The sequence below is a fragment of the Ambystoma mexicanum genome, chromosome 11 (assembly GCF_040938575.1).
Source record: "Ambystoma mexicanum isolate Mex_15411 chromosome 11, UKY_AmexF1_1, whole genome shotgun sequence".
Taxonomy (NCBI): domain Eukaryota; kingdom Metazoa; phylum Chordata; class Amphibia; order Caudata; family Ambystomatidae; genus Ambystoma; species Ambystoma mexicanum.
Genome location: NC_090934.1, coordinates 827,532,749 through 827,559,262, shown reverse-complemented (window position 1 = coordinate 827,559,262; position 26,514 = coordinate 827,532,749). Strand labels below are relative to the sequence as shown.

Sequence of the window (26,514 nt, the reverse complement as noted above, 5' to 3'; positions counted from 1 at the left end):
TCGAGTCCTATGATTGTGGATATAAATCCCTTCATTATACCACAATACCTGGGCGCCCTGATATGGTGCTAGTATCTTTAAGACAAAACATGTTACCTTTAGTGACCATGGAATAACTAACATAGATTATAAAAAATGTGGAACCCAGTGAGAATATATTTGACCAATTCACAGCACCTCTAATAACCCAGTACTAGGAATACTAAAACCAGTGTACAGTGGAGATTATGTGCAGAACTACAGGAATTGAATAAGTGGGTACACAGTTCATAATGGCCTCTTCTGTATGTTGATCGGGGTTTAACACAAATCCAGGGTTCTAAATTATACACTGCCCTGGATTTGAGTAATGGATATTGTACCGTCTCAGTACTCTGTGACACTAATATGAACTTACATTGATGTTTGGAGGCAGAAATATGTCTGGACTTGAACTCTGGGAATTTTAATAACGGAAATGAGTCCAATATATTTCTACATAAAGCCATTCCTGATCTTGCAGAAAGAGGGGAATTCACCTATGTAGATCATCTGTTAATCTAAATTAGAAAAGTCAAAGAAAACTTGGTGGAGATCTGCTATGTTCTGACTCAACTAAGAAAGGCAGGTGGCAAGTTATCACTCCCGAAAGCACTATCGTGCAGAACTAAAGTAAACTGTCTAGTTTTAGATGAGGGTCTAAAGCTATAGAAAAAGAAGGTTGAGGCTCTGCTGCAATTGAAGAAACACAAAGATCTACATGAATTATGAAGTCTTTTAGGATTACGATGAGATTATGCAACTATTGTTCCAACTATAAAAAGGCAGTGGTGGAGTGGGAGTGGGTAGACACCCAAACAGTGGCTGTGAAACAATGGAAACAAAGTCTTCCCCAAGCTCTGTGCTTTGCCTATCCCATCAAAAAAAGACATTTCCTAGAAGAACAAGTTACTTCTTACCTTGTAACGTTCTTTCGATGGGATGTTCCTCCGACGTATTCCTTATCTTTGATAATTTGTCTCCAGCTTGCTGGCCTCTGAACTTTTCTCTCTGTAGAGGGCGCTGTGCGTCGACGTCAGCCGAGTCGATGTCCCTCGACAGCCACCGTATCGGCGCCGACGTCACCATGCCCATAAATAGCCACTCGCGGCGTCCGTTGCTCAGTTCCATTTTGTAGCATAAGATAAGTCATGTCTGAATTGGTTATTGACCTTGAAGGAGCGTAAGCAGCAACCACAAGGGAAGTATTACTGCGGGGATGGATGCGGGGATGGATGGGCGATAAGGAATACGTCGGAGGAACATTCCATCAAAAGAACGTTACAAGGTAAGAAGTAACTTGTTCTTTGAAGGGATTGTGTTCTCTGACGTATTCCTTATCTTTGATAGACTCCCGTAGCAGTGGCATGTAATTGGAGGTGGGAGTAATAATGTCATGTATCCCCTTTAGGAATGAACCGAATGTAATACGGCTTTGCCAAATCTGGTCTCTTGACTAGTGGAGGAATCCAGGTTGTAAAATGTTGTGAATGTATGTGCAGACGACCATGTGGCAGCCGCACATATGTCTCGGACCGGTACCCCTCTTTGGAGGGCCGAAGAGGCTGCGATACCCCTGGTTGAATGAGCCCTAAGATTTTGGGGTGGCTCTTTCCCTGCCAGTTTGTAACATTCCAGAATGGCCAAAATAATCCACCTGGAAATGGTCTGTTTTGTTATGGGTAGTCCCAACTTGTGACCTGAGTATCCTACAAACAGTTGGTCTGCTTGCCTAATCCTAGCCAGTCTGCTGATGTAAAAGCTCAGAGCTTGCCTTGGGTCCATCCTATGTAGACTTTCTTCCTCTTTCCCCAGATGGGGAGGAGGGTAGAACAAAGGTAAGGTCATTTTCTGAGTGATGTGAAATTCAGAAACCACCTTTGGGAGGAAATTAGGCTTCACCTGTAGGACAACTTTGTCCTTATGGAAAATTGTATGGGGGGGTTTACAAGAAAGAGCTTGTAATTCGCTCTCCCTCCTAGCAGACGTTAGTGCTACCAATAGGACAGTTTTAAGAGTGATAAATCTCAGCGAACAAGAGTGGAGTGGTTCGAGTGGAGTACCCATTAGGAAATTTAAGACTAAATTTAAGTCCCATAAGGGAACTTGGAATGGTCTTGGAGGATAAACATTAGTTCATCCCTTGAGAAATTGTATTACTAGAGGTAGTTTGAAATACGATGGTTCCTCCGCAGTGCGCTTGAAGATTGAAAGCGCTGCGAGATAGCCTTTTACAGTGCCAACTTGAAGGCCTGAGTTTGCCAAGTAGAGTAGAAATGATAACACCGTTGGTGTACCACATGAAAAAGGGTTGATATTCTCTTCTCTACACCAGCTGCAATATTTGTTCCAACGGCAGCGGTATAAAGAGTTTGTTGCTGGCCTTCTGGCCGAAAGCAACACCTCCATGACGTCATCAGGGAGGTCCCAATCCTTGTATCTCACCCTTTCAGAAGCCAAGCGTGAAGGTTGAGGGTTCTGATGTCTGGATGGAGAACCTGACCTCCCTTCTGTGAGAGAAGATTCTCTTTGAGTGGAAGACAGATTGGAGGACAGATGGACAGATCTAGAAGGTCCGGGTACCACGTTCTCCTGGCCCAGTCCGGGGCAATTTGGATCATGGTTTTCTGGAATCTTCTCAACCTCCTGATCATCTGAGGAATAACAGGGACTGGTGGAAACGCGTAAAGGAGTGGGAACTCCCAGTCCACTACGAACGCGTCCCCTAGAGCTCCTCTCGGGGGAAATTCCCTTGAACAGAACAGATCGCACTTCCTGTTGGTGCTGGTGGCGAACAGATCCACATGAGGGGTTCCCCAAAGGGTGAAGATCTCTTGGGGGACTTCCTGAGCTAGCTCCCACTCATGGGAGACTGTGCTCTGCCTGCTCAGAGCGTCCGCTGTCAAGTTCTTCTCTCCGGCTAGGTGGACTGCCGATGGAGAGATTCCTTCCTGAACTGCCCAAAACCAGAGCAGCATTGCCTCTCTGCACAGTGGCAGTGACCCTACGCCTCCTCTTTTGTTGAGGTAGTGCATGGCCACCATGTTGTCCGTCATTATCAGGCCATCTCTCCCCTGTACTGATTGCAGGAAACCTTTCAGCGCTAGTCTGATCGCTCTCAGCTCTAATAGGTTGATGTGTAGTCTGGACTCCGATGGAGACCAACGACCACTGATGGTCAAGTCGTTGGCATGGGCTCCCCACCCTGTGAGTGAGGCGTCTGTGACTACTGTTATCTCCGGCCATGGTTGGCAAAACAGTTCTCCTTTCAAGATGTTCTCTGGATTTGCAACGGACTTGTATAAAATGTTTTTATGTCTTTATTAAAATATTAAATGTGTCATAAATAACAGTTGATGTTTAATGCTTATAACTGTTGTGTTATTCTAAGCTATCTATCTCCCGTTTAATCACTCTGGATAGGCCCACCATTGAAGGTCATGGGCTACCTTGTCCGGAACCTGGAGGAGATCTGTCATTCTCCCTGAGAATTGCAACCACTGAGTTCTCAGTGGCCACTGAAGAGATCTCATTCTCAGGCACGCCTCTGGCACAAGGAAGATGCAGGATGCCATGAGGCCTAGCAACCTCAAAAAGTCGAAGGCTGGGAGACGTTGGGCATTTTGAAACTTGTTGACCATCTGCAGAATATCTTGAGCCCTCACCTCTGGGAAGTGTCCAGGACCGCTCCAATGAACTGGTGTCTCGGTGATGGTATCATCTGTGACTTCTTTAAATTGAGGGAGAAGCCCAGTTTGTGAAGGAAGGAAGTGGCAGACATAATCTAGCTGGATCTGAGCTTGTTCCGAAGATACAGCTCTGATCAGCCAATCTTCCAGGTAGGGGTAGACGTGGATCCCTTCCCTCCTTAGACTCGCAGCCACTACCGACATTAGCTTGGTGAAGACCCTCGGGCGGAGGTCAGCCCAAATGGCAGAACTCGAAATTGATAATGAGAGCCGCCAATTGCGAACCTCAGGTATTTCCTGTGTTTGAGATGGATTGGCAAATGGAAATAAGCATCCTGAACGTCCAGAGATACTAGCCAGTCCTGAAGCTGGAGGGCCTGAAGGATCTGAGAGAGAGTTACCATCTTGAACTTGTCCTTCCTGAGGAACTTGTTCAATTCTCGTGAGTCCAAGATGGGTCTCAGTCCTCCGTCCTTCTTTGGTATGAGAAAGTAGGGGGAGTACCAGCCCTTGTTCCTGTCTGCTACAGGTACCGGTTCTATGGCACCTTTCTCTAGCAGGTCTATAATTTCCTGCAAGAGGAGCGGATCTGGAACTTTTAGAGAGCTGTGACCCGGTGGATGACTCTGAGGGATGTGTTGAAAGGGTAGGCAGTAACCCTGGGCAACTATCTCCAATGCCCAAGCATCTGACGTAATAGCCTGCCATTCCGTCAGATGGTGAGTTAACCTGCCCCCTACAGGTGTTTTGTGTGGAAAGACCTCAGAGTGGTTTGAGGGAGGCTGATGCAGATGCGGAGGGTAAAGAGGCACCTGCTGCTGCTGCGGCTTTAGTACTTTTGACCCGACCACCTCGAGTGGATCTCCTTTGGCCTCTTTGAGCCGGCTGTCCTCTGCCTTTCCCGAATGCGGAATAATACCGAAAGGACTTTCCTCTCCCAGAGGGTCCTGAGGGGCGAAAAGGAGTTTGGCGGATTGCAGCTCCTAAAGATTTTGCCGCTGCTTTAGCTGTTTGCAACTTTTCCAGACTGTCATCAGACTTTTTACCGAATAAAGAAGAGCCGTCAAAGGGCATATTCAAAAGTCTGGCCTGTACATCTAGAGCAAAGCCAGACTTTCGCAACCACGCATGCCTGCGGATTGTCGTACTTGCCGCCATGGCCCTGCTGATACTGTCAGCGGAATCGATGCCAGTTTGAAGTGACTCGCACATGGCATCTTTGCCATCTTTAATGATGTTAAGGAAGGCTTCCCTTTCCTCTCCTTCCGGTATGCAGTCAGCCGCTGATGAAGCACACTCCCACAGTGTGTGACTGAACCTGGCAAGCGTACAGGTGGCGTTGATGGACTTCAACGCCATACTACAAGCAGAAAATACTTTTTTTGCCATAGAATCGTACCTTTTGTCATCTCTATCCTGTGGGACAGTAGGGTAAGCGGATATGCTGCTTGATGAAGTTGCCACTTGAACCACCAGGCTCTCTGGAGTTGGGTGTTTTGATAAGTATTCAGGGTCAGCCGCAGCTACCCTATACTTGGCTGACAATCTTTTATTGACTGCAGGGATAACCTCAGGAGTTTCCCAATTTGATGAAATCTTCCTTTGCAAGGCTGCATGGAAGGGGACCACAGAATCCCCCTGTGGACCTTTGTCTAGTATGTCTGTCAGGTCATCCTGTTGAAAAACAGGTGAAGGCGCAGACCAACCCATAAATTCAATAATCCTTGCCATCAGGGTTCTATAGGGTTTTCCGGCATGTTCCCCTGGGTCTGGTTGAACAAATTCCACTTCTGGGGAAGTGTCCAGCCCACTTGCCTCATGTAATGATTCCTGTAGGTCTTTCAACCTTCTTTCCTCCGAGGTAAAATCCTCTGAAACAGGTAGTGTGGTCCTCTGCAACCCGAAGGTTTCCTGGTCAGAATCCTCCCCTTCTTCATAGATTGAAGATAATCCGGGGTACTCTGACCTCGGAAATGGTGTAAAACCCATTTCTAAGGCAGAAGGAGCCAAACTCGTCATTATTTGGCGAGAAAACATCGATGTCGACGCCGATGTGACAGGCTTCGAAGGCGCCGAGAAAACTGGAAGAGGCCTCGAAGAACTCGAGAGGATCGGGATCCTACTCGAGGATGTCGACGACGGTCTCGGCGTCGTACCGGAGGCTCTAGGTATCACTGTTGGCTGTGAAGTAGCCGTGGTTTTCTCTTTTATCGGCGTCGATGTCGGCATCAATGATGGCGTCTATTCGATCGATCGATGCGTCGAAGAACCCTTTGACAACGGCGTCGATGGCGCCGATCTATGCGTCGAAGGGGATCTTCGACGATGGCGTCGAAGATGGTGCCTTCTTACCCGATGGCCCATAGCGCTCTCGGATGGACTCTTTCGCCGTGTGCAGCGACTCACGGCGTTTCGATTTTTTGGGTTTTTCACCCGGGGTATCACCCTCAGCTGTCTTCGAGGGGGTTTAAGCTGCTTTCTTGAAGACGCTTAGCATTTTCTTCCTGAATTCCTCCCACTCAGCCTGAGAGCTGTGTTTTGTGGGGCAGGAGACCCTTTCTGGGGAAACAGAACATGACGAGGAAGGGGATCTTCGACGTCTCTTCTTTTAGTGTCTATATCTCGACGAATGGTGGCAGCTACTTCGAGACCTAGAATGGGAATGCTTTCGACGGCGAGGAGACGAATGCCTCGACTCGGCCGAAGAAACTTTCGAGGAGGTTTTGACTGACTTACCTCTCTCGAGCTTCCCCTTGCGCTCCTTCAAGGTTTTCGCCGTCATGGACATGCAGTCCTCACACTCCGAACAATGGTGCTCGACTCCCAAGCACCACAAGCAGATCCTGTGTGGATCCGTTAGACATTTTCTTTCCGCAGTCTCGACATTTTTTGAAGCCGGACCACAGAGTCGTTGGTTCCGATGAAGAAGCCATCGAGAACGAGTTGTTATTTCGAGTAAATATAAGAGGTTTTATATGACTGAACTGAGCAACGATATTCCGAGGCCCCACGAAGCGCGGAAAAACGGAACTGAGTAACGGATGCCGCGCATGGCTATTTATGGGCATGGTGACGTCGGCGCCGATACGGTGGCTGTCGAGGGACATCGACTCGGCGGACGTCGACGAGCAGCGCCCTCTACAGAGAAAACATTTCCGAGGCCAGCAAGCTGGAGACGAATTATCAAAGATAAGGAATACGTCGGAGGACACAATCCTTTCGAAAGAGGATTTTCTGACACCTGTTTAACTGTGGTCTTATACCAGAAACATGACCAAAATAAAATGTAATGAATGCGAGAAATCACTTCTGACAATGGCATGGGCATTGAAAAACTATCACCCATTAATCCATGGGGAACATATAATAGTTGAGACCTCCGACCAGCCTCTGCAATATTTGCAGATTGACCTAGTACAAAGTGGAAATGCCTCTAACTCAAGGATTACTTCATGGATTCGCTGCATGCAGGGTTACCCAGTAGAAATCAGACATGGTCAGAATAAAAAGAGTCAGATGTCACAAGAATTAGCCAATCTACATGATTGCACCCAAGACAACTGTTTAGATGAAGAGAAATTTAAAACAACCAATAATATGGAGGCATATCTAGCTTCTCCTCATAAGGTGTATGATAGGAGCACCTGTCAGAGAATGCCCATGGTTTATATGGATGGATGTCTGTACCATATTAAAGAAAATTCTGAGAAGGAATTAGTAGCTGGTGTTGGGAATGCTTGGGCAAGCAACATCCCTGAACCCTGAGCCAGCTATAACATTAAACCTTGGAGTAGTCAGGTAGCAGAGATGATGGCCATATATCAAGCGTCCTTAATGAGGTAACTCATCAACACCAGGAACTAGTAATCATGGATTTGTTGATAACTTGGTAATGTACAATGACAGAGGTAAGTTTTGTGCAAACACAACGGTCTTAAAAAATGGGGAGTTCATCAGAGCAATAGATTATTTAGTAATATCAAGCAATATGATCATTTTGTCAAAGAAAACAAAAGGTCGCTCAATAGTGTAGGGCTCTGATTTGAAATATCCAAAACTGGAGCAATCAAGGCAGGATACATTGATGTGGAGTATTGTCTTCGAAAAATACAAATAACAGCTGTAACGCAATTGCAAAATCAAGCAGAAAGTGAGCTTTCTTCTCTTCAGTTTAGTAGAGATGTTACAGGTCAAGACTTTATAACCGCACAGAAAGAGGAACCTATAACTGGAAAATTCGACAAATATTTAGAGGATCTAGAACACATTCCCTTATCTCAACTGGATTGGCAGGAAGAAAGATCTTCAAAATACTAATGAAATTCCAGAACATTTTCAAAATTCAAGATTAATTTTGGTTAGGAAACCCCAATGAAATTACGATCAGTGTGTGGTACCTGACACATTTCAAAGCATATTATTAAATCATGTCCATGATGAAGCAACAGCTTGTCATTGGGGATTCCAAAAGCAAATGAAGATCCTACGAGAGGTAATTTATTGGCCACACATGGTCAGGACTGGATATAGATTTAAAAGAGGATTGGTGCATGCTCACTTCCAACCAGGTTCTCCCCCTCCCTGGGTACCTCTACAAACAATAGGAATGACAATACCATGATCTGACCTCCAGATCAATTTCATTGGTTCAGTGATCAATTCTGCATGTGGCAACAAATATGTATCAATTGTTACGTGTCTCTTCACCAAGTGTTTTGAATACCTACCTGCCCAAAGTGCTAGGCATAGACTATAGCTATGTTATTGATCAACCACATCTTTTCTTGTTGCAGCCTTCCCCCAATGATTGAGTCTTACTAGGGTTGCAATTTTAGCAGTGAGGTAATTACTTAGATGGGGGAAATGTTAGGAGCCAAGAGAAAATTGCATATTGCCTACCATCCGGCCCTCATCATGGTTGCAGAGTGATATAATAACTAATGGTGGGATATTGAACTAGGTTGGTGGTGGATTCTGGACGCAGCTGGGACATTTGATTACGACTAGTCCTGATGGCTCTGGAGTCTACCCCTACTTCTGCTACAAAGATGCCTTGCCTCAACATCTGATGTACTGAGAACAGGAACAGATGTTGATAAATGTCCCTACTACTCATGAATACATAGAGAAACTGCAAAAGCATCTCCAACATGCTTTGTCCTATGCATAGAGAAATCTGGAGAAACCTGCAGTATGTATAAATTATAAGTTACTCACCGTAGTGACTAATGTACTCTTGGTCCTTAGTCCCCTTTCCTCCATACTGCATGGGCATCCCTTCCAAGGGACGGAAGATGGAACCTTTTTCACCAGAAAAACCTTCTTCCCCTTTAAAATTAGAGGTGTGCGGGGGTGCGGCTATGGGAGCATGTGCTGCCCTGACTCCACCCTCAGGTGCCACACTTCAGTCCCTTTAGATACGTTGACAATAGATTAACATTGCCTAATGACACCAGTTTTATTGGGGGAGGATGGTGGGATGTATGGAGGAAAGGGGACTAAGAACTAAGAGTACTTTAGTCATTACATTGAGTAACTTAAAAATACTCTTACGTCCCGTCCCCTTTCCACCATACTGCATGGGCAATTACAACTGAATGTAGCCCCAGGGTGGAGAGGAGAATGTCCCTAAGCAAATAGGTTTCTGAGAACTGTCTGTCCGAAAGCCGCATCAGATCTGGAGCTGGCATCCAAACAGTAATGCTTGCAGAACGCCGAGGGAGTGGCCCAAGTGGCCGACCCTACTTATGGCCTGCCAAGGGACATGGCGCTGGAAAGCGATGGCCGTTGCCTTGGCCCTCACTGCGTGGGCATGCATGTTTGTTGGAAGAGGCTTGTGCTGCCCCTCATAGGCTTCTTTGATGGCTGAGACCATCCGGCAGGATATGGAGTCCTTGGAGGCCTGATGGCCTGGTCTCACACCTCTGAAACTGGAGACATGTGGACCCTGAGGGGCGTGTCATGCCTTCTTTCCCTCAGAGGCTGTTGCACGGGGGGGACTGGACAAAGCCCTTACTCCCCCGATGTGTAGTCGGCGAGCGTGCCGGCTGCCTGGACCTCCGTTCCTGGAATCCGCCAAACTCTCCGTATGTATGCCCCTTGTCGGAGCGCTGCTGTGACCGGGTGTACGAATTGGGTGTGGTCTTTGTCAAGATGGATAAAGACTTGGCCGTTTGTGAGCTGTTTTTCTTTTTGTCCAGAGCCTCGTCCGTGGTGAAGTGGAAGAGGTCCCCTCCCTCGAACAGCAGGTCTAATATGCGTTCCTGGAGAACCAGGTTGAATTTAGTCGCACAGAGCCAGGCTGTTCTTCTCATGTCCGTGGCAATGCAGATGGCCCGGCCAGAGGTGTCGATCTGGGCCACGGTGGACTCCATGATGTCCTGCGCCACCAGCTTGGCCTCAGCCAGTCCCACTTTGAAACATGATTGGCTCTGCGTAGGAAGCTCTGGGAGGAAATCTGCAATTTCCCGCCACAACTTCTGGTTAGCGGCCAACAGCATGTCATCGGCGTTGGCCTCACGATGATGCAAGGACGCGTTGGAATACAGCTTCTTCCCGTACGCCTCCAAGATCTTCTCCTCCTTGCCTAGCAGCGCCGCAGAGGAGGAGGCTGAGGATGACTGATGCTTGGAGTATAGTGATGCTGCAGCAATCACTGAGGAGTGTGGCTGAGGGTGGGCCGAAAGCAAGAGTGTATCCCCCTCCATCTGCCTGTACTTGGCATCCAGGCATCAATTGACCGGCTGGATAGAGAGGGGCTTGAGCCAACCCTTCTTGGCCATGGTGACTATATCCGTCTGCAGTGGAATTCCCGTTTTAGCAGAGGGGCATTGTGTGAGGACCTCTGCGAGGACCCCCTCCACTGGTTGATCAACCTCGGGTTGAGGCAGGCCCAGGTACTCATCCCGCCCAGCCAGGTGTTCATGGAAGGCTTTGGCTGACAATACTGTGTCAGGGTCTTCCTCCTTGTCCATGTCCACCTGGAGATCTGGAGGATCTTGCACCGGAGGAGCAGGAGTAGCGGGAGTCGGAGGCTGGGGTAGTGGGACCGGCGCCGGAGGCTGTGGGGGAGGCTGTTACGGAACCGCCTGAAGAGATGGGGGGTCCGGGGCAGGTGGCAAAGGCTGTGCCAGGACCAGAGATGCTGGCGGAGGAGCCTGAGGTGCTGGAAGCATTGGGGGAGGACCTCCCTGATGGCATCCCTGAGGATCATACCCATCCGGGGGGACTTCATGAGTCCCAGGAACCTCTCAAAGAACCTGTCCTCACAGCCTGGAGGGGTTGTAGGGGATGTAGACAGAGTAGAGGGCAGCTGCTATAGGCGCTGCATACCCTGCCCAAATGGACGTAGCAGGAACCTGCCCTGCGCAAATGAAGGATAGGCTGTAGGCCATGTACCTGGTTAACAGCAGTCGCACCTTGACACTCGTTCTTCGTTGAATTCCCGCTCCTGGTGCGGCGTAGAAAGGGTGAAGTCTGGCAAGGCGGCCATCTTGTCGAGCTGCCCTCCACATGCCTGCATCATGTTGCTCGGCTAGCTGGGCCCAGCTTCCTTCAGGATTCTTGAGTATGGATCATGAGGCCTACCCTGCTCCTCCGGCCAAGGCCTGGCAGGTGGAAAGCCCTCTGCCTAGGGGCCGGTAGAGCCGCGTTTAGGCACCCCCTCAGATGTATTGCTGGTACTGGGGCGTGGCCCCTCAGACGTGTTGCCAGTACAAGGGCTTAGTCCCTTGGGTGAAGACCCGGTACGAGTACCTTCCAGTCCTCCAACACTGTCACTGGGAGGATCTGAGGATCCCTCAACCAGTAGGCCGGTACCCGGAGGCGCCTTGGTGCACATGCTGGTAGTAGAACCTGGGCAGTCCCTACCGCGTGGGCAAAGTCCTTAGGAAGGAGTCTCCGTTGTTGGGTGTGATGGAGAACAGAGGCCTTACCTTGGGCTTGGATCGATATTTGACGAAGTACTTCAGGTTCTCTGGAGGCGATTTCTGGGAAAGCTCTCTCCACCTGGCTAGCCTGTTCTTCAGAGACCTAGAAGACAGGGTGTTGCACGCAGTACATGCTTGCCAACCGTGGTCTGGATCAAGGCAACGAAGGCAGAGGGCATGGGGGTCTGAAGTTGGGAAGAACCCGTCGCAGGATGGACACCTGCTGAACCCTGTGGAAGTCGACATGCGCCGGGGAGGAGCGTGACACCTGAGGACCGAGTACATGTATGATAAAAAAAAGACAAAAAAGACAGAAGAAGTATCCACACGTGGAACTACATGGACGAAGGCAAACCCAGGAGCGCAGTTGAATTCGGGCCGTTCCCGTCGACACGGAAAAGGGGACTGGGTGTGGCGCCAGAGGGCGCAGTCAGGGCAGTGCATACTCCCAGGGCCGCACCCCAGCGCGCCTCTAAATTTAAAGGGGAAGAAGGTTTTTCTGGGTAAAACGGTTCCGTCTCTCGTCCCTTGGAAGGGACGCCCATGCAGTATGGAGGAAAGGGGACGGGACGCTGAGGGGCTGATGTGGACCCAATTCCAGGAGCAAAATAATTGCAGCTACCCAGAAGCCACAACTCCTGAACCTACCTCCTTCTCCTTGAGATATCACTCATGGGGGAGATTTATAGCAACAAAGAGAACATAAAAAATTGAGAGACATGGAGATTGTCTGAAGTTTTTAGTGAGAGAGGCAGCAGAAAAATACAATGCTTAATTTATGATGTGTGCCCCTCACAACCTACCACAACTAGGGTGCAATTGGGGGATACCAGTACTTACATTCTCCATTGAGACACAGCATCCCACAAATGGCATGGAGTTTCACACATCTGCCGGGAACTGTTGTGTGAACTGACCCCAAAGACTGAGTTTTGAATAATTGTATATCAACAGCACACTGAGTTGAAAGATCATTAATTACAAGTCATGAAACTGCACATCAGAAGTGAGAAAAGGCTTGAGTGGGTCAGAACTATGATTAAACACCAAGGGAACACAGCTGGTGCCACAAAGAAATGTGTCATAGGATGCTGGCAAGTATTATAAATGGAGCACTTATGCAGTTTCCCTTCTCTACACCAAGGCAAGCCAAAAGGCAAAATCATTGTCTTCAAAGTTTTCTCTAATGTAAGATATTATTCATTTTTACAATCACTGTCAGTTCATAGTGCAAAGTCATAAGAATATGGCGGAGTTTAAATAATAACTTGCAATGCAAATGAAGGGAAAACAAAAGGCAATTTTATTTGTATTGAATTGAGTAACACTTGTGGTCCATCTCAGCCCTATGTTGTACTTACTTCATATGACCCAAGTTTCAACCCATAGCAAACTAGCCACTACCAATGGGGAGCTACTTTGAAGAGGATCCTAAGAAATTACGTCAACATTCCAACACTAAGAAAACCACAGTGTGTTAATAAAAGCCGTCTGTTTTCTTTGTACTCAAAGCAGATTCTTCAAGCTAATGTGACACCTTTGTTTGAACTCTTCCTTAATACAACCAGCCACATGGCTGGGGATATGTGATAAACAAACACATAACAACATGTCAAGTGATGCCTGAACATTAACTTAAAACATGCCCATCCTGCATATTATTCACTTATAAAGCACATTGTTTTGCAATGACATTATATATACAGAAGTGAATTTTGCTTAATAATTTTGGATTCATGTGGCTTACAGAAAAAACATAGGGTTTTTTCGTGAGATATTTCTGTATAAAATAAGTCCAAATTCACATTGCCTATGATTATTACATATTAATAAAATTATAGCATTAATAAATGTATCAATACATATATCATCCATTCCTGCCGCATGTCCAGGTGATCATCTTGGCAGATGAATATGTACATACCCAGCTCAAGGTGTCAAGAAATTTAAATGATTTTGCATTCAGAAGTGTAAGAGTGAAACAGCCCCTCCTTCGCTCATGCCAAAAATATCAAAAATATTAGCCAATGAAGAATATGGATGTGTATTCCTTGGGAGTTTCTGGCTGTTGGACCAGTCATTCGAAGGACTTGATCAATGACGATGTGTAGCACCAACAATGACAAAGTGTGGGAATATTTTAGATTATAAATGGGTATGATAAATATGGAAGGATTAATTAGGGAGACGAACTGGAGAGCTGCATAAGGGAGGATTCTGGTTCCAAGGGGATGAGCCGTGTTCACAAGTGAACCTACAGAGAAGGAAATCTGAGGCAGTTCTAAGTTCATGGAAGTAGATCAGAAGGGGAATTGCTTATTGGGAGATTGCCCATCTGAGAGGATGCTTGCGGATTCTGAAAAAGATCATTTCAAAGGGAGTGCGAGAATTCCCCAATAGAAACAATAGATGATCTCTACAAATATTTTCTGCTTAGTCCTAGAAGGGGGGTGGTCCTGAAGGGTTCTATTAAAATACATCGATTTTGTAATGGGAAATGAACAGTGCTGTTTCACTGCATTTAAAAGCAAAAGAGATTTAATTTCAGTCCAACCCAAAATACATTTCTGAGTTGTGTGCCCATTTATTAATGTATTATTTGAATTGTGCCAATCTTCAAGCCCTGTGGCATAAGGGCGTTCACAGACATAAATAACTATACACAACATGAACAAAGACAAGACAGAATACTGTTGATAAAGATCGCATTTCTGAGACGCCGGCATGCAGCTCTTTGTAAATAAAAATCTCTTTAAATTAAATTGTACCCAAAGTGTTTTTACCATTAAGCTGTGATATGTACAATAGCTCAATGAAGATTGAGTTGATAATGGGTATTCTGTGAAGGTTGTAGCTATTTAATACGGTTTGGGACATGAGAGAAAGTTGAATTGTGTAATTTCTACTCCCGTAGAAAATTATTAGGTAAATTCGATATATCCCTCATTCTTGAAGCTGCACAGTGCACTCTCATTTGTGATGTGAAAGGGGAGGGGCATTTATACCTGTTTAAGAAAATCATAAAACCATCCTCCCAGGTTGGGTGGGTGAACTGAAATTCTGTGCATACTGAATTGATAATGCTGCATCCATAACCCAAAACCTGCCGAATTAGTGATGAAACTCAGTGTAAACATACTTTGAATTTGCAAATGCATACTAGCAACCCTCGGCACCATATTTACATGGGAAAAGTGATTATGCAAATGTTTTCTAATTATAGCACTTGTTGGTGTTATTTTGTAAAGCATATTTCTCTCAATAATGTATTGTGTAACTTACGGTAATTTTTAGATGTTTTGAAGGAAAGACAGCTTTGATAGAGCCAAGGACAAGTGGCAGATTTATGAATAGCATGCCTATTTCTGTTCAGAATTAAACATATATAGATTTGATTATGTAAATGTATTGTGTGAGAAATAGTGAGATTTCTGCAGGGTGTTTATTTTGTATTTTTACTTTTTTTAAACGGCCTATGATTGTATTGTATTGTATTCGTAATTTATCTAGTGCCACTTCCACATTTGTATGGCCTCAATGTGCTTTGTGGTTGGAACACCCTCGGGGATCGAGGTTCATGTATGGGAGATTCTAAGAGTTAACTTTGAGATGCGTGTGTGCATTCTGCCAGGTTAGGGCTTAGGTGGGCTAGCTAGGCTCCAATAAGCAGGCCAGAGAGCAGGCATGTGGGTGGGTGCTGTTGGTGGTTTAGGATAGAGTGCTAGTGCGGGAGACTTGATGTGTGCCCAGCTAGACCTAAATCTTTCGTTGGTTGTAGCTGTATACTAATGGCAGAGGTGTTGAGGCACGTTAGGTGTTTCAGTGCAAACGACTATGCAAGCTGCTAGATCTAGGTCCAACATGAATGGCTGGTCTCGCCAGCTAAGGATTCCTTAGATTTTGAGCCTGAGCATTGGTAGGGGATCTGGAGGGATGGGCGAGTGATGTACAATCGTTTGGGGTTGGGAGGGGGATGAGTTTATCATGGTGTGCTGCTGCTAATGCTGACAGCATCCATGGTGGATTGGGGGGATAGGAGTGTTGTCGGTTTGGGCCAGTACTTATCTGCGTGGGTCAATCACTGCCTAGAGCTTGAGAAGATTTCAAGAGGAGGAAGGAAAGAGGAAGGTTTTTAGGGACTTCCTGAATGCCAGGTGATTGTCAATGTTGCAGATGTGGCTAGGCAGAGTTCCAGATGGACGGAGCTTGGACAGAGGAGGATCCTCCCGGTTTGGAGCAGTTGTAATATTGTGGTGGCTTCCCTCCCATGAATCTTGGGGACCACCTTTGCATTGATTTTATTTTATTAAAACAAAATACTTATTGCTAAATTACCCTGTTTCTTGTGCCAGAATTCTGAGGTGGGATTGTATGTCAGGGTGCATTATATCGGGGTATCCCTCTTAATGAATCAGGCAACTATATGGCTATTGATATCTGCAACTCAGTGATAGTCTTTCTTTCTTTTACAATCAGCGGTGCTTCCACGGCAGTGATGTCCAACAACATAAGAATTAATGTTGGAATGACATTGAATGGCTTTTATGGCAAATTTACCCTTTAGCATAGGTGTCGTCTTCGACTTTACTCTGTCTGCTTGGTTCCACTGCTACTCTCACATTTGCTGCCCCTAGTGTCAGAGTCGTTAAATAGTGGCACACAGCGATCCACTCCTCAAGGTATCCAGGAGAGAGAGAGAGAGAGAGAGAGAGATCACATCAGATCCATTGTGTGGTTCCTTCATTTATATAGTATTTGAGCACAGTCTTAAATGACCTTCAAAAACATCCCTGCAAGCACCACACATCCATGGTTGGAAAAAAAATCGATTTCAACCAAACACCTCGAGGAGCCCAATCGGTTTCACTATCAACAAAATCCAAAATGTTAATACACAATAGTAGTTAAAACAGAGAGCACGCGCAAACAGTTTCAGTGTTAAAATTGTCCATTTGATGAATGATCAGGTGAGTTTTAAAAGGTATGTTTTCTCCGTAGTTTCGCCATTTATCGTCACTTCGCATTTGACTTCACATTCCTTGTGATGTGGCTCAGTTTGAAAAGTTACAGTGGAAACACACCCGGCACCATCTTCAGTGATCTCGTTTTGGATATAATCCCCATCAACTGGAAACTTTCCACCAGTCCATGAAATAGAGGCATCGTCTGCATTGTATCCGTTTACAAAATACGTCAGTGTCACATTCTCGCCAGCCCTGGGATTTCTGGTCAGACACTCAATTTCTGATGACTTTACTTCCCTCTCAATGTCTGTTTCATTCTCTGGAAAATATGAATTGAATATAATCTATTAAAGAGAAATACAGTAACAACAAACATTACTAATAACACAAAGATTGCAATATTTTAAAGGCTACTCATTGATGTTGTGTTAAGTGTGGTTAAACAACTCAACTGAAAACATGACATGATACTATTGACAGTCTGGCCGACCCCCTCGTGCGATGTGCATTAACTACATTTAGGCCATAAGCAAACCTGTGCCTTTCATTCCAGTCCTGTGCAGTAGGTAGGATACAAATGGCGTGATTTCCGGTAGTGCGTTGCATAGAAAACACTGCATATTCCATCGACAGAAGCATAAGTGCACACCGTCACAGTAAGTGCGTGCATGGCATTAATGCAATGTCCTGTGTCAGCTGTGCTGCGCTCCTGTCCATGCATGTGAATGATTTTTCTTTCTGTGTGTGTGTGTGTGAATGTTTCATCTGAAAATATGCATGTGAATACTGTTATGTCTTAAATGAGAAGTGCATGTGTGTGTGTGTCCTCACAAATGAATATTTGCGTTTTATTATATGCGAAGTATTGGTTTGTGCAAGAGCCATCTGCAGATGTGAATGTCATCAAGGCCCTGTATAGTGTGGCGAGAGTGTATGTGTGTGTGGGCCTGTGTGACAGTGTCCGTCTGGGCAGGAGCCATTCACTAATATGATCACGTGTGTGATTGTTCTTTCTCTCTCATGTGCACAGTATCGACATCTTGAACTCGAGACTTCTACTCACTAGGATTTTTTCGGGGGGCTACAGGAGGTGGTGTCCTACTCCCTGAAAGACAAAAGAGAGAATTTGGTTCAAGGAAAGTACAAGTGTATTATCTATGCAAAAGCGCATTGAAATTATACCTCATGAGTACATTGGACTATATCCTTCATCTGCACGGGGGGACGAGCTAACCCCCGCAGCAGGTTTGGACCCCTACCCTACCCTGCAGAATCTCAATTTTGGAGAATGGGGGTCCTTCCTTCCTTCCTTCCTTCCTTCTGTCATGTGCTAACCATATTACATTCTAATGTTGCACATGCATACATTATTTGTCAGGAAAAGAGACTATCTCCAGTTTGGTTGATCCCACTTTTTACAATTTTGCAGCATACACCAGTAAGGATACAGGCTAGGGCACCAATACATCGCCAAAATTGAATTGGGTAATTTTGAAATATGCAGCCTGAAAGTGTTTTTTGTTTCTGTCTATTGAAAAATCTGTGCAAAAATGACTTTTTTACAACATTCCTTTTCTACATTAAATTGTTCAAGAAACGTTACTGAATCTGGTATGTGGGTTGGGACATTACCAGATCAGTTGCGTGTTAAATTTGCTGACCTTTCACGGATGAGGTCAAATGTTAAAGAGGACACTGGGCCTCATTACGAGGTGGGCGGTAAGGGAATACTGGCACCGGTAAGGGCACCGGTGCCGGTAATCCCTTATCGCCCTACGATGAGGTCCCTTAGCGGGTCCCTTCCTAAACGCCTGGTTTTACCAGGCGTTATGGAAGGGACCTGTTAACGGACTTCAGAGCTAATAACGGTACCGCAATTCGCGGTACCGTTATTAGCACCTTCCCCCTTCCCATTGAGCCCTATGGGGGCTGAAATGAGAATGGGGAATGGCTTTTTCAATGGGGACTTACCGGTCCCACAAAGGTCGGAATAGACCGGTAAGTCCTCATTGAACGGGACCGGACACGCTACCGGTATTGGAGGTAGTCATGGCGCTAAAAGCGCCATGACTACCTCCAACCTCGTAATGAGGCCCACTTATTGGGCCTCATTAGGAGCTTGGTGGTAGCTGTACATTTATAGCAGGCACGGCTACCGCCAAACTCGCCTCCGGGACCGGCACCCGCGAATAGGCAATTACGGGGCCATTACGAGTGTTGTGGCCCGGTAATTGCCCATTCGCGGGTGCCAGGTAATGCCGCACTCCTCAACTCCATCCTGCCCCATATGGCCGAATGGAGATGGAGAGCATGGATGCACCAGCACCGTTAATAACGGTACCGGTGCATTCGCGGGTTTTGCTCGTGGGTGCCGCACAGCTCGCCAGGTATGACCTGGCAGGCTCTCAGGCCCCCGCAAGCAGAACTCGCAATTCAGCGGTGCGGTGTGGACGGTGCTGGTGCCTTACCAGCACTGTTCACACCGTACCGCCACACTTATAATGAGGCCCAATGTATGCCTATATTAACTCAAAGTCTGCAGTAATTATTCACTGGGTTCTTAAACTCATCCCTGTAAATAACGAAAGAGACCTAGATGAATTTACATTCAGGTTTTGGCACGCCAATACACCACAGTGTCAATTGGCATCAGTTTGTTTGTTTGTGTATAGATTGTGGTATTATTTACCTAATCTTTTTCTCACAGCAAATAAATGCATGCTTGTTTTTTTCAAATTCTGGTCGCATTAGTTGTGTTGGAGAAACATTTGTTGCTACTGCATTGCACTGTTTATAAAATGGGAATAGGAAATCAACCATACAGGTAAGTAAGATGCATCCAGCAGATCTATGTAATGTAACCGAATTGAAATTTCAGAGAATACTTTTTTACCAAAACTTTTTTACTGAATAAAATCAATTTCTATTTTTTATTTGGGCTGTTCACCTCAAACCCCACGATTTCCTGTGCTTCTAAACACTCCCCACCCCACGTAACCCCTTTACCCCACCCATATACATTTAAATTAAATATTTTATATTTTGTGGGTATTTCTGTTTCGGTAAAAAGGTTATTCTCTGTTTTCTATTCAGTAACATCACTGGATACCGTATCCAGCTTCAACAGTATGTACATATTTTTAACTGATATTTGTTTAACTTCATTCACCAATGTTAGTCATCCTGTGTTTGCAAAATAATCAATATATGGGTGGGTAACACCTTGTTAGGGAGAATTCTCTCTTTAAGCTGAATTTCCTAACCTAGTGAGTCCCCCAGCAGCTTTGCTGGATTTCTGGAGTTTGTTTTTTTCTTCCTGCCAAGAGTGAGACTCTTTTCCTACCACTCTTGGACATGATTTATGGTGTTCCTTTGACTGGTAATGTGTTTTATGGGCTATGGGGTCCTTTACTCCATAGGGTCTCATGTGTTTTTACTATGTGTGTTACACAGCACCCTCCGTGCAGTAACACAGGGGTGTCATAGTGACACCCCACAATAGACTCCATACCCAGGGACTGACTACTGTCACCCAGGGCATGTAAAGTCACCATTGGCTTTGCTAGTCCCAAATTATTAACAGAAACCAGTACAAACCATCATATTGTGGACGTACTGGTCAGGGCAATTCGATTGCCCCGGGGTCTGTTAGTCGAGGGGGCACGTCTCCGTCCCCCCTGATCGAGTTTTGGCTGGTGGCAGTGGAAACTACTTGTTATATTCGACCGCAAATATTTTCCTATGGGATTTTCCCATTGTTCGAGGCTACCAACTTTAATTATTTAATTCTCATAGCCTCGAACATACCGCCGGTTTATTTAATTAATATTAATTCTCCGGTTGGTATTTTTTGCCAAGACTCGATTCTAAAATGGCGTTTGTGTTCTCTTCTGTGACTCCAACCCAAGTCTAGCCCTTTCTTCCACTTTTTGGCAGGCTTCTCCACAGAAGCCTCCAAAAGTGGTGCCACTCTGTCTGGGTACCACAGGGGGTGTGGGAGGGGGTTTAGGCACCCTAGACTGAGTTAACTTGGTAACTCAAGTCGCACTCTTGTGTGATTGGCCCAAGTGGTGAGCCGGCCGGCTCACCACTTAGCATGTTTGAGTGACAGCTAGGCTGAGTGAATGTTTTTTTTTTTGCATAAAAGCAGGGCTTTGGGGACTGGAACTTCAGAAGTCGCCACAGGACCTGAGAATCCGACGAGGGAGAAGCTGAGCCGACCTACCACGACGACACCACCGGTGGAGCCCTGCAGAACCGACTCAGCACTTCCCGACGACAGAGAAGATCTCCCGGCTGGAGAGGCTTCTTCCCCTGGCTGGTGGGCACAACCAGTTTACCTTTCTTTGTTCGCACCCCAGCCCGCTTTGTGGTCGAACTGCCCGTGCCAAGCACCCCGGCAGCCGGATAGCCACTCACCACTGAACCGCGAATCACCGGACCGCTCCTTGTACCTGAGAAACTCTGCGGCTGGTTTCTTCCCTGGCAGTGCAACGGACTCCTGTCTTCCTCCACGACGAGATCCTCTGTTCCCCCGGATGAAGCACCGACTTGCATCCGCTGCCAGGAACAACTGCCCCCGCTGGAGCGTTCTCACCACTTTAAGGTACCGTGTCCGCCAGGCCTCCCTTTCTAAAGATTGCTACAAGGTAATAATAACCCCTTAACCTTCTGGACTGGGCTGGCCGCCTTGACCCTCTAACTGGTCCCTTTCTTTGGTCCAACTCCTTTTTGAACCTTTACAAGACTTTTGTGCACTGCAACCGTGTGACCTTGGACACATTTCGTTTGGATCCTCTGAAAGTGGATCCGGCCTCTTGAACTCTAACTTCACGGTTTTACTTTGCCTTCCTCTCTTGTTATGTTCTGGCAAAAGTGTTGGGATCTGTTTCAACTTGTTCTCTGCTTTTCTCTCCCTTTTTAAAACGAACTATTAGAGTGCCATCTACGTTAAGCTCTCACCGCTGTCTGAAAATAAGTGGGGCTTTACTTAAGACTTGTCTAATATTCTTTTAAGGGAGTGTATATCTTTTAGTGACCATGTTTTTGAATTGCTTACTATTAGTGCCTGTGTGTTTTTCTAGATGTAGTTTTAAATAAATAATTATATCTCTTTTACACCCAGCCCTGGTCAGTGTTTACTTGTTCTACTGTGTTCTCTTGACCTGTGAATACTCTGTATACTTCCTAACTCTTCCTGAGGGAAGTCTGACTGCTCAGCCACAGCTACCAAGTGAATCTGTGTGGTACAGACTGCTACCAAGTGGGTTTACTGCCAAACACCTGTAGTCCTAAATCTTTTGCAGTGGTCCCAGAGGGAACTGCACAGGTTTCTGCCTAACACACAGCGGTGGGATTTGTATTGAGTATACACTTTAGAGTGCTTGTTGAACACTTTAGGACAACTAACCACATTAGCACTAAAAAGCTGATTTTCTAACTATGTCTGCTATGGAGAGTTATACCCTAGAATCATTGTCTGCCAAAACTGCTGATTGCTTAAAAGTATTGTGTAGACATAAGAATCTCTCTGAGAAGGGCAAGAAAATGGAACTTATAGAAAGATTGTTAGAAAACCAAAGTCTGGGTGGTACAGAGGAATCTACCCCCCCCCCCCAAGCAAATGTAGAAAACAGTAATGGTATTGATCTGAATCAAAGTCTTGATAATGAGTCAGAAGTGGAAAGTGAACCTAATGAAGTTAGCCACTCTGAGCCTCTGTCTGCCTTACCTACTGCACCTACTGGGCCTATACCAGGTCCCATATGTAACCCTGCTTATTTTGAACTTGAAAAAATTAAGCTTGAATTAGAGTACAAACGTTTTTTAGCTCAATCTGAAAGAAATCAAGAGCTAGAGTTCAGAAGAATGAATGCCCAGGCTGAGCAGAAGCAAACTGAGTTAAGGATCAGAGAAATAGAGCTTAATCATGAATTAGAAATGAAAAAGTTGTCTGTGGAAAATGCTTCTCTCTCCTCTGGTTCTTCTAGGAGTTCCAGTCCCAAAAGACCCCGGATGCCTAAGGAATTAGTGGGTATGTATGAACCTAGATTGGATGTGTTGGATTGGTTGAAAATGTTTGAGTATAATCATGGGCTCCAGGACATCACAGGGAATGAGTTACTTCCCTGGTTGCTCTCTAAGCTTCCCCCTGTTGCAACTGATGTGGTAATGGAGTTGGGGGAGGTGGATAAGAAGGATAATGAATGTGTGAAGCTAGCTTTGATAGCTAGATTTGGGAAGACCCCTTCCCAGTACCTTAAGAGGTTTAGGACCCTCAAAAAGCATGATGGTACCCCCTGGGCTACCTGGGTGAGTGAACGTTTGAAAAACTTAGAGGGATGGATTAAGGGTTACAGAGTTAACACTTATGAAGGAATGAAGAATCTTGTAATGTTGGAGTCAATTTATGATGCCTGCTCTCCTGAGCTCAGACAGCACTTGGCTGATTCAAAGGAATTAGATTCCAGGAAGTTAGCTAAGGCTGCTGACTTGTGGGCTGCCAACAGGGCCACTCACAAGGATTCTGGGGCTACTCAGAAAAAGGATGAGGGAACAAAGCCAAAAAAGGACTCCAAAGAGAATTCTAATAATTCCAATTCCAAAGAGGGCCCCAAACAGAACCAAAAGGGTAAGCCACCAGGGAAACCAAATCAGGCTAGTGTACCCCCTGGTGCCAAACCAGAAGGAGGTCAGAACAAGCCACCATTCCAGAAAGCATTTGGTAAATGCTTTGTTTGTGGCTCTACTGACCATGTGAAAGGAGATCCCAGATGTAAGGGTAAACCTTCAGGGGTCCAGCTTGTCTCCTCAGCCTTCGCTCCAGAGGAGGAAGTCCAAATGGCAAGTGGAAACTTTCTATTACTTGCTGATGAACCCATTGGAGTCTAAGCTAGTTTTTCTTTAGTGTCTCTGGGTCTGTGGGAACAACAGAACTTAGATGTCTATAATTCTATCCCAGATAATACTAAAGAGTATTATAAGGACAGTGTCCAGGTGAATGGTTAGGAGACTCCTGCCATATGGGACACTGGGGCCAGCATAGCTGTGGTGGACAAATCGTTTTTTCAGGCTGAGGATGTTGCTAAGGCACCCAAACGCCTCACCAAGTTAGCTGGAGGGCCTGTGCAGATGCTTCCCCAATTACCAGTTCTCAGCCAGTGGAATGACATGACTCTGAAGATATCTGTCAGCATATAGGGTTCTGCTGGGTAATGACTTGATAACTCTTGGAGTAGTGTCACATACCCCCAGACCTCCTAGTAAAAGGTTACAGGAGCTCACCAGACCTGCAAGGGAGAGAACCATGAGAGGTAATCCCAAGGAGATGATGAAGAAAGAGATCACTCCTGCTCCACTGGAGATGTCAGCTGCTGTCTCTAAGAAAATAGAAGAAAAAGGGAAACCTAAAACTTCTAAAAGGAACCTCACAGCCAGCACTCCAGTGCAGCCAACAAGGACTTCCCCTAGGTTGTCCAAAGTTACACCAGTAACTCCCCCTCCAGCTAAGGCTGAGAGGGAGGTACAACCCTGTGTGGTTGAACTAGACTCTGAAGAAGAGCTAGTAGAAGGCCAGGAACTCATTGGAGATCTGGATCCTGTTGACCATCCTGAGCTGCAGTGTTTACTGGAAGAAGGTGGACCCAACAGGGCAGACTTCAGTAAGGGACAGAGAGAATGTCCAACTCTGGAAGGTCTTCGCCACCAGGCAGATGCTCAGGCTGAAGGGCAAGAGCCTTGGAAATATAGGTTACACTGGGAAGATGGCCTCTTCTACAGTGAACCAACCAAGTCTGCACCTGGGGACAATAAACGACTTGTAGTACCCCAAGAGAACAGACCACAGTTCTTGCAGTTAGCCCATGAGATTCCTTTAGCTGGACACTTGAGTTTCAAGAAGACTAATGAAAGGCTCTCACTCTACTTTTATTGGCCAAAGATGGGGGCCGAAGTAGATAAATACTGCAGAAGCTGCCACACCTGCCAGACTTCTGGTAAGGTTGGCTCCAAGAATGTGGTACCTTTAGTGCCTCTCCCAGTTGTGGGAGTCCCATTTGAGAGAGTAGGGATCGACATTCTTGGTCCCCTTGATCCTCCAACTTCCTCAGGCAACAGGTTTATACTTGTTGTAGTAGACCATGCTACTAGATACCCTGATGCAATTCAAATGAGGACTGTTACAGCTCCGGCCGTGGCTAAGGCCCTCCTTGGTATTTTTACCAGGGTTGGGTTTCCTAAGGAAGTAATCTCGGACAGGGGGTCAAATTTTATGTCCCACTACATGAAAGCCATGTGGAAAACCTGCGGAGTTACTTACAAGTTCTCAACCGCATACCACCCTCAGACAAATGGGCTGCTTGAAAGGTTCAACAGAACCATGAAGAGCATGATAGGTGCTTAAGAGGACCCCCTTAAAAGAAAGTGGGACCTTCTACTGCCCTGCCTTCTCTTTGCTTATAGAGAAGTCCCTCAGGAGGGAGTAGGTTATTCTCTCTTTGAACTTCTCTATGGTCATCCGGTCAGAGGTCCATTGGCCCTGATCAAGGAGGGATTGGAGAGTGCTCCTTCCCCCAAGCCAGTCAGAGTGACTGACTATGTGATAGGTCTCCAAAGGAGAATGTCACAAATGATGGCAGAAGCAAGTGATAACTTGAAAGCTGGACAGGCATTGGTCAAGCACTGGCATGACCAAAAGGCTAACATGGTTGAGTTTACTCAGGACCAGCTAGTTCTCGTTATGATTCCAACAAGGCAGAGGGCCTTGCAAGACAAATGGATGGGACCCTTCAAAGTTGTGGGTAAACTTGGAGAGGTCAACTATCTGGTGGACTTGGGCAACCCCAAGGAGGCTCCAACAGTCTTCCACACCAACAGACTAAAAGCGTATGTCTCCAGACCTGATGTAGGAGCTTTGATTCTATCATCATCAGAGGAAGAAGAAGAGAGTGAAGCTCTTCCGGATCTCCTCAGAGGCTTACCTTTAGACGAAAACATTGAAGGAGTAAATCTCTCTTCAAATCTGACACCTGAGCAACAGGAAGAGTGCCAATCTATGTTGAATCAGTTTGCCTCCCTGTTCTCACTTTCACCAGGCTTGACCCCTTGGGGACAGCATGACATACTCACTGGTGACTGTCTGCCAGTCAAAAGCAGAGGATATCGAATGTCAGAAAATGTAAGAACCAACATCAAAGGTGAGGTCAACAAGATGCTTGATCTCGGGGTAATAGAGCCCTCTACTAGTCCATGGTCTAGCCCAGTTGTGTTAGTACCAAAGGCAGGATCTAAAGAACTTAGATTCTGTGTGGATTACAGAGCTCTTAATGCAGTCACTAAGACTGATGCCCACCCTTTGCCAAGGACAGATGAGTTGGTGGATAGACTTGGTGCAGCCAAGTTCCTCAGCACATTTGACTTGACGTCATGCTATTGGCAAATAGCCCTGACAGACCATGCCAATGAGAAAACTGCATTTTCTACCCCAATTGGCTTATACCAGTTTAAGGTTATGCCTTTTGGATTGAAAAATGCACCGGCTGCGTTTCAAAGGATGGTAAACCAGGTTCTGAATGGGATGGAGGACTTCTGCATGGCATACTTGGATGACACAGCAGTGTTCAGCAATTCCTGGGAGGAACATGTGGACCACCTGAGATATGTTTTGCAGGCTCTTGGAAAGGCCAATCTGACCATAAAGGCAAGTAAATGCCAGATTGGACAGAGTAAAGTGGTCTACCTTGGACATGAGGTAGGAGGTGGAGAAATAAGGCCTTTGCCCAGTAAGATTGAAGCTGTGCAAAATTGGACAACACCTACTACTCAGACCCAGGTGAGAGCCTTCTTAGGTCTCACTGGGTATTACAGGAATTTCATTGAGAACTATGGGTCCATAGCTTCTCCACTGAATGTCATCTC

At 46.1% G+C, this 26,514-nt stretch overlaps 1 protein-coding gene across 1 annotated transcript in view; it reads right to left on the bottom strand.

Moving 5' to 3' along the window:
* Window positions 1-12,915: 12,915 nt before the first annotated feature.
* NCR3LG1 (natural killer cell cytotoxicity receptor 3 ligand 1) overlaps window positions 12,916-26,514 on the bottom strand; it is a 722,742-nt gene continuing 709,143 nt past the window's right edge. Inside the window, exons 11-12 of the mRNA XM_069623776.1 lie at window positions 17,663-17,704; window positions 12,916-16,918 (exon numbers count right to left, since the gene is read on the bottom strand). Of these exons, the coding sequence (XP_069479877.1) occupies window positions 16,599-16,918; window positions 17,663-17,704 (362 nt within the window). The 3' untranslated portion in view covers window positions 12,916-16,598. The remainder of the gene's footprint in view (window positions 16,919-17,662; window positions 17,705-26,514) is intronic.